Source organism: Balaenoptera musculus, chromosome 21 (assembly GCF_009873245.2).
Source record: "Balaenoptera musculus isolate JJ_BM4_2016_0621 chromosome 21, mBalMus1.pri.v3, whole genome shotgun sequence".
Classification (NCBI taxonomy): Eukaryota; Metazoa; Chordata; class Mammalia; order Artiodactyla; family Balaenopteridae; genus Balaenoptera; species Balaenoptera musculus.
This window is the reverse complement of record NC_045805.1, coordinates 31,585,756-31,600,961: the sequence shown is the minus strand read 5'-3', so window position 1 is coordinate 31,600,961 and position 15,206 is coordinate 31,585,756. Positions and strand designations below refer to the sequence as shown.

At 34.2% G+C, this 15,206-nt stretch overlaps 1 protein-coding gene across 1 annotated transcript in view; it reads right to left on the bottom strand.

The window, feature by feature from the left end:
- Positions 1–1,666: 1,666 nt before the first annotated feature.
- LOC118887816 (A disintegrin and metallopeptidase domain 3-like) overlaps positions 1,667–15,206 on the bottom strand; it is a 100,346-nt gene continuing 86,806 nt past the window's right edge. The window contains exons 17-20 of the mRNA XM_036838635.1: positions 12,806–12,889; positions 10,609–10,723; positions 4,258–4,423; positions 1,667–1,721 (exon numbers count right to left, since the gene is read on the bottom strand). Coding sequence (XP_036694530.1) covers positions 1,667–1,721; positions 4,258–4,423; positions 10,609–10,723; positions 12,806–12,889 — 420 coding nt within the window. The remainder of the gene's footprint in view (positions 1,722–4,257; positions 4,424–10,608; positions 10,724–12,805; positions 12,890–15,206) is intronic.

Below are 15,206 nucleotides of genomic sequence, written 5' to 3'. Positions count from 1 at the left end.
TGTGATGTCAGGTGACTCCTTTCAGGGTCATTATTTGCGCCTCCTCCAATTCCTTGCTGACACGTCACTTGCTCCCTAGGGCCTACTCAGTCGGCCACATTTAAAGTCGTCACCCGGTTCCTCCTTCAGTGTCAACTGCCCAGTTAGCCCCACTTCTCTCATCTTCCCCATAAAGAATCACCTTTCAGTACCCTTTATAACCAACGTATAAAATATGTTTATCGAACAAGTGTGTCCAATTCTTGAGGCAAGACCTTAACATAACCATAAAGTACTGTTGGCAGGAGAAGACTGTGAAAAATAGAAAAAAGTGTAAAAGAAAGCAAGATATTGAATTTACGACTTAAGACTTGGAGAAAGCTGGGGAGACGGCGTGCTCAGTGTATCGCTCTAGGAGAAAATGACTGAAGTTTTGTGGAGGTGAGGGGTTCAGGTGAAGACACCCAGCATGATGAAGAAACTATGATGGAGGACATGAGAAGAAGACAGCCGAGGACCAAAATCTTCACCTAAGATGTGGGCTTTTAGTAAAGTGATCAGAGAAGAGGTAGAGGTTGGTCTAGGCAGAAATAAGACTACTTTACTTTGAGGTAATGATTTCTTTGGTGGCAGATAAGGAAACAGAGACCCACTGACTTTATTCTCCATCAAAGTCAGATATGGCAGGTAAGTAAAGAGATGAACTTGGGATCTCACAACTTAGATGAGTTTTTGATTGTTTTCCTTTACTGCCAGGGATAAGTCTAATATGTCAAATATCACGATTTCTTTACACATATCAGTTAGAAATTTGAACGACATATACAGAAGCCTCCTTTATCCCATCTGACGGTAAAGAATTGTTCTTCTGCCTTGGAGGGTGAGTGCATTTAGCATTTGCCTGGCATCCTCTAGGTCCTCAATAAGTGTAAATTCCATTCCCCATCGCCAGTCTTGTATCAGAAGATATGTGGCAAAATTGCAGAGTTCTTAAGAGCTTCAACCTTGGTGTCTGGTTGTCAAACTCAAACTCAAAAAGCTCACTAAAATTCTATACATGTGCGGAATTATTTACATTCTTTATGTCTGTTACCTTATTTCTAAAATAAGGAGAACACAATGTTCTGTGGCAGCCTGGATGGGAGGAGAGCTTGGGGGAGAATGGATACATGTATATGTTTGGCTGAGTTGCTTTGTTGTGCACCTGAAACTATCACAACATTGTTAATCGGCTATACTCCAATACAAAATGAAAAAAGTTTAAGAAAAATAAAATAAGGAGAACAATAACCCGGGAGTTATTGTTAGTGAGGAATAAATACAAGTGTTGGGAGACAACCTGTGTAAACCTCTTAGTTAGAATGTTAAATCTACCAATCAAATGTATGATTGCACATAAATATTTTAAGAAAATATTAAAAATCCCTTTGAAGTCATTTCTTTTTACAAAGATGTTGGTTAATAAATCTGTGGCTAATGTGAGTTAACATTAAATGTTTCTAGACAAGTATAAAATAAAATTAACACCAAATGCTTTGTTTTAGTCTATGATAGCAACAAGTAGAAATCAAAATGATGAAATATGGGAATAATACCTTCCTTATACTGAGGTACTGTTAAAAATAGTTTTTTAAGTATTTAATGAATTCTATCATTTTGTCAATAGTTTGATTCCTTTACTTCACCTTTAACTGTAAGACAGGCTGCTGTTGCTGTTCCTACTGCTGTCTTCTGATAGAGATCTGTTTGAAAGAAACAGAATTATTTTTAAGGTTAGCAAACACTGTAATCTTAAAGTCAAGAAAAGTAATAAAGCTAGATTTGTCCTAATTACTCAATTAATATGTACCAATATCCACTTTGCTTTCTATATGCCACTCAGGGATCATATATTCTAGTGTTTGGTTTTTTCCGAAGGTTAGCCTACCTTTTAAATATGTTAAGCATTTTTAAAATTTCAAACTAAAAATCCATCTATTACTTTTCTCTATTTTGTCTACATGGAAGACCGGATGGAATATTAAAATATCTATGATCATGCTTCTCCAAATTAAACAGATAATTTACATGTAAATTCTTAAATTATCATAACTTCAGTTATATGATTTCTATCAAATACCTACGTGAATAGTTATTATTTCACTTCTGTTAATGAGGTCCTTAATGAGGCCTCTCTGTTAGCTACGCTTAGTTACACTTTGTGGTATTTATACAGCTTCCATTTATTCTTTGGCTCCTACACACATTCAGCTCCCGTTGAAGAGGAATGTCATGGTGTAAAGGTTCCTACTAAATGGCTACAATTCTTTGTCCACAGGTGATGAAATCAGTCTTGAACACCTAACTCAGGATTATAAATCCAGACAGAACACTGGCTGAAATGAGATACACTTGCACAGTTATTTCCTTCTGTCTCTTGGGAAAATGAACTAACAGGCACTGGTTTTGGCAGATTATTGGGATTTTTACTTGAAAATGAAACTAGAAGGAGTTGAGATAGGTACCCTGGGCCATGTGTAAGCAGAGCAGTCATCTTGGAGAGAATGGACATGGACAAGAGGAGACGATGTCAATCGTAAAGGCTTTGGGTGATGGAGACAATGGCCGAGTTCATAACCATCCAGGTCCTTACCACCTTTCTGTGTTTCAGCTCTACATCATTTCTTGCCCTTGCAGCCCTGAAACCATTTACTGCTGCTCTAAAATTTAGGCTGTCATGAGCAGACTTTGTTCTTTATGATCAGTGGTACCTTCCTCTCCCATCTCTTCCCAAAGTCAGGTCAAGTTCTTGCAACTATTCAGATTTGTCCAAGATGTCTTAAGTAAGAGCACAGGAAGACATGCCAGATATCATTCAATTAAGTCAGTTTATAACAGTTGAGTGATTGATGAATCATGCAGAACACTACCCTGAATTACCTGGTCGCTGCTAACTTGTTCATAAATAAGATTAACTAACTTGGGAAGTAGAGGTGTTGATTGAAATATTATACCATTATTTTGTCTCTGGCTACACAAATGAGAAACAAAAATGATTTTCTTTACAATGAAGAAACGAGACTCACTTCTTTACCCTTGCTTCTGCATTCTCATTTTCCGAAATATTCACTAAGCAAATTGTGGCTTGTATTGGTGTTACAGTAAAGAAAAAAGCTGTATGAAAGTGAAGTAAGTCAGACAGAGAAAGACAAAGTATGATCTCACTTATATGTAGAATCTAAAAAAAAACACCATCATAGATACAGAGAACAGATTGGTGGTTGTCAGAAAAATGGGTTGAGAGACTGGTGAGCAAAATGGGTAAAGAGGGTCAAAAGGTACAAACTTCCAGTTGTAAAAAAAATAAGTCATGGGGATATAATGTACAGCATGGTGACTATAGTTAATAATAACGAATTACACATTTGAAACTTGCTAAAAGAGTAGATCTTGAAAGTCCTCATCAGGAGAAAACCAACTTTTTGTAACTATATATGGTGACAAATATTAACTAGACTCATTGTGGTGATCATTTTGCAATATATACAAATATCAAAGCATTATGCCGTAAACATGAAACTAATATAATGTCATATGTTAATTATACCTCATTAAAAAAAAGACCTAATCAAGCTCTGTTCTACAAAAAAAAAAAAAAGAAAAGCTGCCCAAGTGCCTTAATTCTAATTTTAGAAACACATGAGTGATATTAATTATGTGTAAAATGGGCAGTTTCCTATGTGTGTTCTCTCCCTCATTCTTTGCCATCTTATATTTTCTCAGGTTCCCCATATTCTCTGCTTCCCTGTCTCTATTAATCTTCACCTCCCCCATATTCTCTGCTTCCCTGTCTCTGTTAATCTTCACCTTCCTCATATTCTATGCTGCCCTGTCTCTGTTAATCTTCACCTTCCCCATATTCTATGCTGCCCTGTCTCTATTAATCTTCACCTTCTTTATTCTATGCTGCTCTGTCTCTATTAATCTTCTTGGCACAAGTGAACATCAGTGCAAGGAAACGGGGTTGCTTGGGAAGTAGACAGACCTTTTAAAGCAGTTACAGCCAACATGGCTTTCTATTTGAAAGGTACTGAGGATTTATTGAGTAACTTCAGTTGTTCCTGGGCCTATATAAACATGAAACTTACCCACCTGCCTGAAATCTGCAAAAAATTTGGTATGTTTCTAAACATTTACCCAATCCATCCAAGAGTCCCTACTTATAATATTCTGAATAATATTTGAATTTTCTCCTAAATCATTTTTAATATTAAATATAAAGATAATGAGTTTACTTACCCTCCACTTACTGTACCCTCTCTGCTCCAAAATATCTTCCTTTTATTCCATTTAAGAGCAATGATGGGAATTAAAATGAGGAAAGGCAGGACAACGTAGAAACTGATCACAAGGCCATTTTTTCGAGAAGCACCACGTCGTTTTACCAACATGTCTGTACTTTTACCTGAACACATAAGAGTACCTTTTAACTTTTTCAAAAATGGTATTCAAAGCATATTAATAATTTGAATTATAAAACTTTGGAATTCAAATAATATAATCATAGAGTGAATAAACTTAAATTTAAAAGTGTTTTCCAGTATTCTGTGACTATGCCCCAAAGTACATTATATATTTCTGTCTATATATATAATTTATTTTTAATCTTTGTATATTTAATATGTATGTGCTAATTTCCTAATGTATTTTATTCTACCATATTCCCTTCTATGAACTGCTACTTAGAACACATTAGATTGATATTTTCATCTAATAGGTTCTTCCATTTAAAATATAGAGAAAAAAAAGAACTGTTTTAAAAATTATTTACAGAAAATTTTTGATATAACTGAGGCTAATTTTAAAAAAACAAGAGTAGACTAGGTTAATTTACATAATAGATGTATAAAGTGATATTGTTTTAATTTTGACTGTACTAATTAGAAAAATAGATATTCCTCTTGGCATTATAAAGACATTACATAAAACCAGAAAACTAAAGCTATGGAAACTTGGTCCAGTTAAGCAAAAGAAATAAACCAGACAATTAAAATACAAAAAACTATATCAAGCAATCAGAATTACCACCAAAGCAACTTTTGAGGATATGAAGTGTAAATGAATTTAATGCCCCCTCAAAAAGGCAAAAGGATCGGTGATGTTGAAACACATACACAGTCCAATTATATGTTGATTAGAAGTAATTTACCTTAAAGAAAGTGATTTAGGAAGTTTTATGTATTATAAGAAATAAATTAGCAAATATATGCAAAAATATTGAAACTAATCAAACATGCAGCAGTCTCATGCTATGGTAGAACTCAACAGTTTATAGCTCTCCTTTCCTGGCCTCACCCATCAGAAAAGGTCCATTCTCCTTTAATCCATCTTTACTAAAATTATCATGTTGCAAGTGGAGCTTCCTTCTCATGTGCTTAATTACTCCAAAGACTGATTAAAGAGATTACTATTAGATTAATTGGGAGATATCCATTACTCTAAGGAAGAAAGATTGGGAGCTTCTACTTGTGGGCATGATGAAATTTTTCCGTTAAATGTGTCAAATAATAAAAATATGAAACAGGATAAAACATGAAGGAAACGGTTTCTGGAAGCCAACAGGAAACACAGAACTATAATATCTGAAGAAAAGAAAACATGATGTTGATTTTATGGAAATACAATTCTACCTATGGATAATTTGCTGATCTCAGAACAGAGAATTGGAGTCCTAAGCGAAGTACAGCATTCCCACAGAGCAGAAGACAGAGATCACAGCAGAAGAAATGGTGGGAACCTGAAGGGTGCAGCATTGAACAGAAAGTTGCTCTGCAAATTAAGGATTCCAAAACTGTTAAGGGGATCCTCGTAGGTGTCCTTGGCAGAAGGATAAGGAATATATATGTGTATATATACATACATAGTATGAGACAATCTGAACCTAATTAGACAGCAGCTCTTACTGGGGTGAGAGTGGAAAAGAGATACCAGAGTTTGAGCAGTAGTGGTAAAAAGAGCATCAAGAAGATCCCAATTTCTCCACATCCTCACTAGTACTTGTTGCCTGTGTTTTTTATTATAATAGCTATCCTAATAAGTGTGAAGTAGTATCTCATTGTGGTTTTGGTTTGCATTCTCCTAAGATGTTGAACATCTTTTCATGGGCTTTTTGGCCATTGGTATATCTTCTATGGAGGTGTGTTTATTTAAATCCCTTCCCATTTTTTATTTATTTTGGCTGCGTTGGGTCTTCGTTGCTGCACGCGGGCTTTCTCTAGTTGCCGCGAGCAGAGGCTACTCTTCGTTGCGGTGAGCGGGCTTCTCATTGTGGTGGCTTCTCTTGTTGTGGAGCATGGGCTCTAGGCATGCGGGCTTCAGTAGTTGTGGCTCGCGGGCTCTAGAGCGAAGGCTCAGTAGTTGTGGCGCACGGGCTTAGTTGCTCCACGGCATGTGGGATCTTCCTGGACCAGGGCTCGAACCTGTGTCCCCTGCATTGGCAGGCGGATTCTTAAGCACTGCGCCACGAGGGAAGTCCCTAAATCCCTTCCCATTTTTAATTGGGTTATTTGTCTTTTAATTATGGACTTGTAAGTGTTCTTTATATATTCTGGACACAAGTCCCCTATGAGATATAATATTTACAAATATTTTCTCCCACTCTGTAGTTTGTCCTTCACTGTCTTGGTTGTATCACTTGCAGCACAAAAGTTCTCAATTTTGATGAAATTCAATCAGTCTATTGTTTCTTTCTTCACTTGTGCTTTGGTGTCTTCGATAACACACCTATGCCAAAGTCACAAAGATTTACTAATATGTGTTCTGAGTGTTTTATAACCTTAGCTCTTACATTTAGATCTATGATCCAATTTCAGTTAATTTTTGTGAACCTTGTGATGCAGTAATCTAACTTCGTTTGCATGTGGATATCTACTTGTCCCAACACCATTGTTTTAGAAGACCATCCTTTGTCCTTTGAATTGTTTTGGCATCTTTGTCAAAAATCCATGACTGTTAGCATGAAGTTTTATTTCTGGACTCTTTCTTCTATTGAGCTAAATATCAATCCTTATTTTTGGGACAGTACTACACTGTCTTGATTATTTAGCTTTGTAATATGTTTTGGAATTGTGTTTTCAGTTTCAAGTTTTCTTGAAAACTATGTTTTCAAGATTGTTTTTACTATTCTGTGTTGCTTGAATTTCTGTAAGACTTTTAAGATCAGCTTTTCAGTTTCTGCAAAAGAGACAGCTTGGGTTTGTTAAGGATTGTGTTGAATTTGTAGATCAGTTTTGAGAGTATTGACAGTAACAACAATATTGAGTCTTCCAATACCTTAACAGGAGATGTCTTTACATTTATGCAGATCTTCTTTCAATAATGTAGTTTTAGCTTTCAGTGTATCTTACACTTCTTTCCATAAAATTATATCTAAACAAACATTGTATTATTTTTGGTGATGTCATAAAATGGAATTTTTGCCTGACAATTTTGCTTTACTGTGGTAAAATACTCAACACATGAAATTTATTACTTTAAATATTTTTGAGTGTACAGTCAATGGCATTAAGTACATTCACATCTTTGTGCATCTATTATTACCATCAAACTGTAGAACATTTTCATCCTCCCAAACTGAAACTCAGTCCTAAACATTGACTTACTATTCCCCCTCCCTCCAGCCCCAGGCGACTACCTTTCTACTTTGTCCCTATGAATTGACTACTGTAGGTACCCCATAAAAGCACAATCATCCAATACTTGTCCTCTTGTGACTGGCTCATTTAAGTTAGCATAAGGTTGTCAAGTTCCATCCATATTGTACCATGTGTCAGAATTTCATTCCCTTTTAAAGCTAAATAATTTTCCATTGTATGTATATACCACCATATGTGTATACTGCTGATGGACATTCGAGTGTTTTCACCTTTCGGCTATTGTGAATAATGCTGCTAAGAACATGGGTGTCCAAATATCTGTGAGTCCATGCTTTCAGTGCTTTGGGGTATATACCTAGATGTGTAAATTCAGGATAATATGGTAATTCTATGTTTAATTTTATGAGGAACCACCATACCACTTTTCACATGGGCTGTAGCACTTCTACATTTCCACCAGCAATGCACAGGGGTTCCAATTTCTCCACATTCTCATCAGAACTTGATATTTTCCGAAATTTTTAATTAATAGCCATCCCAATAGGTTTGGATTAGTATCTAGGTGGAGTTTCGACCTGCAATTCCCTAACAATTAGTGACGTTGAGCAACTTTGCATGTGCTTATTGTCCATCCATGTATCTTTTTTGAAGAAATGTCTATTCAGGTCTTTTGCCATTTTTAATTGGATTTTATGTTTCTTTGTAGCTGAGTTGTAGGAATATTTTACATATTCTACATATTAATTTTCATTAGATATATGATTTGTGAACATTTTCTCTTATTCTGTGGGTTAGCTTTTTACTTTATCAATAGTGTCCTTTGATGCACAACAGTTTTTAATTTATCTACGTTTTTCTTCTGTTGCCTGTGCTTTCAGTGTCATATTCAATAAATCGTTTCTAAATCCAATGTTATGAATATTGCCCCCTTTGTTTTCTTCTAAGAATTTTATAGTTTTAGCTCTTGACATTTAAATCTTTGATTCATTTGGAGTTAATTTTTTTTAAGGTGTAAGTAAGGGTCCAACTTCATTCTTTTGCATATTGATATCCAGTTATCCCAATATTATTTGTTGAAAAGACCGTCCTTTCTCCCCTTGAGTGCTCATGGCATCCTAATTGAAAATCATTAGACTGCATATGTGAGAGTTTATTTCTGGACTCCTTATTTTTTCCATTGGCAAATTTCCGTTGTCTAATTTTGTTGCCCAAGTAATATATCAACTTTCAGGAAGGTACAAAAGAGTCCCTCCAGGGCTCTTGTTTTTAAACTTTATAATGGTGATGTTGAAATTGATCATCCAAATGAAATCTCATACTACAAGTCATCAGAGTGGACGATGCTATCATAATTTTCCTCCAACTGAAGAATCAATGAATGAACAGAATATTTCTAGTAACAAAAAGGAAATATGATATTCTCATCCAGTTAATCATACTTCAGCATGTAATATTTTGTCACAAATACCTAGAACGTTCTGTATTGTAAAGAAGATCTAGGATAGTATCTTTCCACTTTTTATTACATTTGGGCATGAACATTTATTTGATATGATTCACAAGTGGACAAATATACATGCAAAGTTGACTGAAAGGAGTTAGATGATGTAGGAGTGATAAACATTGATTAATCATTTTAATTGGTGTTTATAAAATATAAACAAAAATATAAAATAAAATATGTTCTATTATAGTACAAGATTATTTACAAAGTGAAATAACAAATATGAAATAATAAAATGTACAGTATCTGGTGAAAATTACAAAATTATGATGAAGGAAATTAAAGAAGACATATAAATGGAAAGAAATACTGTGTTCATTGACTGGAAGATTCAATAGTAAATAATAAAAATGTGAAACTTCCTAAATTGATCTATAGGTTTAACACAATTTGCATCAAAATCACAGCAAAAGTTTTTTGTAAACATAGACAAGCTTAATGTATATGGAAAGGAGAAACCTTAAAATAGCCAAAACCATTTTGAAAAAGAAGAATGAAATGGGAAGACTCACTTTTCCTGCTGTTCAAGATTACCCTATAACTACAATAATCAAAACAGTGTAGTACTGGTGGAGGGAATGACACATAGATCAATGGAACAGAATAGACATCTGAGAAATACATCAACACAAAAATGTCCAATTAATTTTTAACAAAGGTGCAGAATCAACACAGTGGACAAAAGACAGCTTTTTCAAAGAATTGTGCTAGAACAATTTGACACCCATAAATCGGAAAATTAATCTCCCCCCCTTTATAAAAAGTAACTCAAAATGTATCATGGACTTAAATATAAAACATAAAACTATACCTTTTACAGATATCATAGCAAAAAATTTCAAGACTTAAGACTGACACAGAATTCATATACTTGACACCAAACACATAGATCCAAAAAGGAAAACAAGAAGAGCTTATCAAAATAAGAATAGGAAAAAAAAAAAACCTTTGGGTCTGAGAAAAAAGCACTTGGAGAGAATATGGTCAAATCTTTGGATGTGGAAGACTTTATTATTTTTACCTTTCAATAGCAGAGTTAAAACTTGAAAGAGGCAACTCTGTTGTGAACTAGCACATCACAACAGTTAACATCCTTGGGATATACAGACTACATAATAAAGCTATCACCTGTTCTATCATTTAACTATACCTATCTAGAAAACTCTGTTGTACAAATAGAAAAGTTCTGGAAACCATTGTTAAAATTAAGAGAAGATCTGTTAAAGTGTTCATGTCTAGATTTGAATTTAAACCATATACAAAATTTTGATTGACAATATGATCTAGAGCTGCACTGCCTAATTTAGTAGCTACTAATCACAAGTGACTATTTAAATTTATATTAGATAAAGTGAAATAAAATGGAAACTTTAGTTCCTTCGTTGCACTATCCACATGCTAGGTGCTCAATAGCCACACAGACCGTGGAGGTGTATACTATTCCTCTAAGTGCAGAAGGTTCTGTTGGAGTACCGTGATCTGGATACTAACCTGACGTAAGCCAAAACCCGTCATTGATACTTCCTCCTGGTGACGAAGGCGTTGGTTCACATTGTGGAGGAGCATATCCAACATCACAGTGACAGTTATGGAGAGTATTGCAAACCTAAAACCAAAACCAAATTTAAAAAGTGCATTTGATGTATAAGATAGAAATTAAACACAGTATTTGCTATTTTTAGTCAATGTAAATTATTAAAGTACTATAATTTAGTATATTATAGGTAGTTTTTTATATTAATGTGGAAAGCAATTCTTAAATTAAAAATTAATATAATAATATTCATGCAATATCTTTTCAAATGTCCCAGAGATTTTCTCTTATTTATCTCTTGTACTTTTAAATAAAAGTATATAATATTCTGATACAACTGAAATGACTTATTCTAGAAAGGCATAGGAATTATGAAGCTAGAAATTATAAAATAGTGGGAGTTTAAATATACTAGGAATTGTGCTAGTTCAAAAAAATTAGCCAAGATAAGAACCAATTTTTACAAAAAAAAAAAAAAGGGGAAAAACAAAAGGGAGAAGTATTCTTAATAGACATAGATAGCAAAATTTATTTGGCTAGAAATAGGAAGGCTAGAAAATATCTATAAATGTGATCTGGTGGGTGAATTGAAAGAAGGGCCAGAAACAGAATAGAGAATCTAGAAATAGGCTCGTGAAAAACTTAACAAGAAATTAATTAAAATTAAATAAGAGAGGAAAAAACAGAAAAGAAACTGTAAATAATAGGACATGTAAGTGATCTGGGAGAAAAAAATTTTAAAAGACACACAGGTCACTTTTCTCCTGGATTACTATATAAAATAGGAAGCATCAGTATGGCAGGAGACACTAGTCACACAGTTAAAGCCAAAGACATGCTTGGAAAAACTTACAAAGTTTACAAAATTTCTATTACCTGGTAGATAATTTCACAATGGATGGACAAATAGAAATGCAAATGGAAAATGTGACCATACATACTTAAGGACTGTATAATTAATTACTAAAGAAATGCAAGGTAACAATGGATTTACCATGTTTGAAGAGATTCAAAAGACAGAGAAACTAGTCTGACCAGAATATGAGGAAATATGCATTTTTATTTTTTTATGCATATAAAAAAATATGCATTTTTTTTTTAAATTATTTATTTATTTTTGGCTGTGTTGGGTCTTCGTTTCTGTGCGTGGGCTTTCTCTAGTTGCGGCGAGCGGAGGCCAGTCTTAATCGCGGTGCGCGGGCCTCTCACTGTCGCGGCCTCTCGTGGCGGAGCACAGGCTCCAGACGCGCAGGCTCAGTAGTTGTGGCTCACGGGCATAGCCGCTCCGCGGCATATGGGATCTTCCCAGACCAGGGCTCGAACCCGTGTCCCCTGCATTGGCAGGCAGATTCTCAACCACTGCGCCACCAGGGAAGCCCTGCATTTTTTTTTTATGCATATAAAAATATGCATTTTTACAGGTGAGACCAAAAACTGGTATAATATTTCTTGAAGACAATATAATATTAATGAAAATTTAAACGGTACATATATTTGGCTCATCAGATTTCACTGCTAACAATTTAAGAAGTCAGATAAATGTGCAAAGGTGAAGGTACAACAGTGTCCACTGTACCATTAGTTACAATAGTTAAGTAAAAATTTAACATTATCTGAAAGTCCATCAGTGGATAACTTTTCAAATATAGTAAGGAAGAGACATGCAGGGAAACACATTGAAGCTGCTCAAGGATGAAGCAGATCATAATGAACAAGAAAGTCTGCTCCCATAAAAATATGAGATTATAAGTAATATGTATAATATATATTGTGTGTTTAAATATTTATCAGTACACATACACTCAATTATAAGCAATATTTTTATGTATGTATAAATGTATATGTGTAATCCTTAATGAGCTCATTTCCAAAATTTCATAATCTTAATCTAACATTATAATAATAGATTGTTTCATATTGAATTTTAGTACAAAGTTCAAAGGAAATTATTTGCTCATGAAGCCTATATGATCTGATTGAACACATAAATCACATACATACGTATGAATAATGGAGTCTGCTTTTCTTATTCGATTTCAATTTTCCAAATACATTTCTACACCTCAAATAATTTTAAGCATTATTATACTGAAAAATGTTATTGACATGGATCAAAATAACTATACTTAAAAATAGAGTAACCATTATACATACCCCATGTCCATGGCACTTTATTTTGGAGATACAAGTTGCGTCTGAGCTGACAGTGACGTCTGTGCAAGATCCTCTGTTACAAAACTAAAATGTGAAAACCACCACCAACGACAAAAATTTTAAATTTAAAGTCAAGAGCTGAACAATTGTACTTGGTATGAAAATTAGATGCACAAGATATATATACCTCAGATGAATCTGGATTTCAGATCTGCTCATTCTAATAAAAGAACTTGGAGTCAAATGGTGTGTTGTTACCTTATCAAATACTGTATTTTGAGAATCAGAAACCATTTTTTCCCTTGAGGGAGCAGAATCATGCATTTATCGATATTAATTGGTATAAGTACAAAAACAGCCAACTTGTATTGACTGTTGGTAATGAGCTAGGATCTGTCTTTGCACTTTCTATATATTTTTATAATATATACTCATATTGACCCTGTGAAGGAGATATTTTCATCTTCATTTTATATTTGATGAGAATTAAATGTATACTTTTAAGGTCACACCACCACTGACTGACAGAGCCAATATTCAGTACAAGAACTACTTTACTCACAGAGCCCAATGATCAATGCTCAATACCAGTGTTCCTGTCATTTTCACATTTTTTCCCCAACTTTAATGACCATATCTCTTATCTTTTGCATTAGGAAAGGTGACCTTGAGAAATTTATTTAATCTTCCTTACCTCAGTTTATCCATCTTTGAATTTGGAATAATAATTTTAACTATCTCAAGGTTATGAAGGTGAAATAGCTTGTTACGGATAAAGGAACAAAAGCGGTGTTTGGCACACAGTAAATGCTCACTAAATATAGGATATTATCTTAATTATTTATTTATTTAACCTGATTTCTATGTAGACTCTATGTTAATATTTGTCTATCCAAATTTCAATTTGACTGTCTTCAGGAGAATCTACTATCTGATGGATTTTCTTAAGTATCTGGTAGAATACCCCGTATCTGATGAATAGTCTAAAAATATCATTATTTTCTATCACCATTGCTAATTAAGGAAAGAACAAATATCAGCTTGTTCATTAACTGAAAGTGCTCTGATAAAGCTAGCAAGGATAACAAAATGTTGGACAAACCAGCATTACCCGTCCACAACACTATTTTCATTCTAGTGCTCTTAACATTGTCATTGAGGCAATACCAGTCATGCTTCCCTGGCTTGTTTTTAGGAGAAAGATAAGCCAGGAAAAGTTAAGAACCATGCTTCTGATATAACTTCTTTCAACTAAACAGATCGATTTGTAGCTGGCTCTTTTGTAATGACAGGAAAAGCAAAAGACACTATGAAAATACTTAGCCTTGGTCAGTGGTTGGGACAGTGATTTGAATGTTAACTAACACATAAGATTTCCCTCTTTAAAAAAGAAACATTAATAGTGTCCCAGAAGAAATCACATCACAGTTCAAAAAAAAAAATCCTTGCTATAACTAAAAAAATGTTTCCTGAGGAGAAAAACTTGGGTTATGTAAGCATGTTTTCATACAGTTCTGTGTGTAAGAATGGGTAAGGAAAAGACAGTTAATTTTATTCATTCAGTCATTGATTAGCTTATCTGTTTTTGGACAATTACATGCCCCAGACATTTTTCTTCAAGTTTGAAATGATTATGTTAAGAAGATATGCTTAATACTCCTCACCTTCTTATATGAGCTACAATCAGTTTGATAAACTCCTGTTCTGTCTTCTAAATAAACAATTCAAAGAAGCCTTCTATCACAACCAATATTGAGCAAACTTGCATTGCTGGAATAATGCCTATCTTCGTGTAATATATTATTCACTTAATATATTACAGTATTAAATTTAGGAGTATAACATTTATAATTTTTATTATAATTGACAAGGAAGACATACTCTTCTTTATGTTGATAGATAAGAAATAAAATCTCTTTTTCTCTTTTCTTATCGATTGATAGACTGATTTTTACAAAGGACCCACATTTGAAGACAATGTGGTAAAGAAGCCTTTACTATCTAACCTCTCTGAAAACAACTGAACACTGTAGAATAACAAATGAACATAAAGTATATCCTTGATGACTTTTAAAAATAACCACAGAATGATTCCAATTCAAATTCACAGACTTGGCACCCACAATAGCCCCCCTTTTCCCAATAAATGAGAGTAAAGGAAAACCAGAAAGAGACATTTAGAAGAGGAGAGAGTAAAGGACTTCCTGGGATTTTGAAATAAAATGAAGGTCACTGTTGGATGAGATGAAGTGAGAAAGCAACCACAGGGAACACAGTGGCAAAGGGGAGAGCCTAAGTGATCAGCCTCACACTGCTTTAGAGGAGCTGCAGCCTCAGAGTCCTAAGGAAAAGCAGGAAGAAGAGCTGAAAGGGCAAGATGGGAAAGGGTGGCTAAAATGTG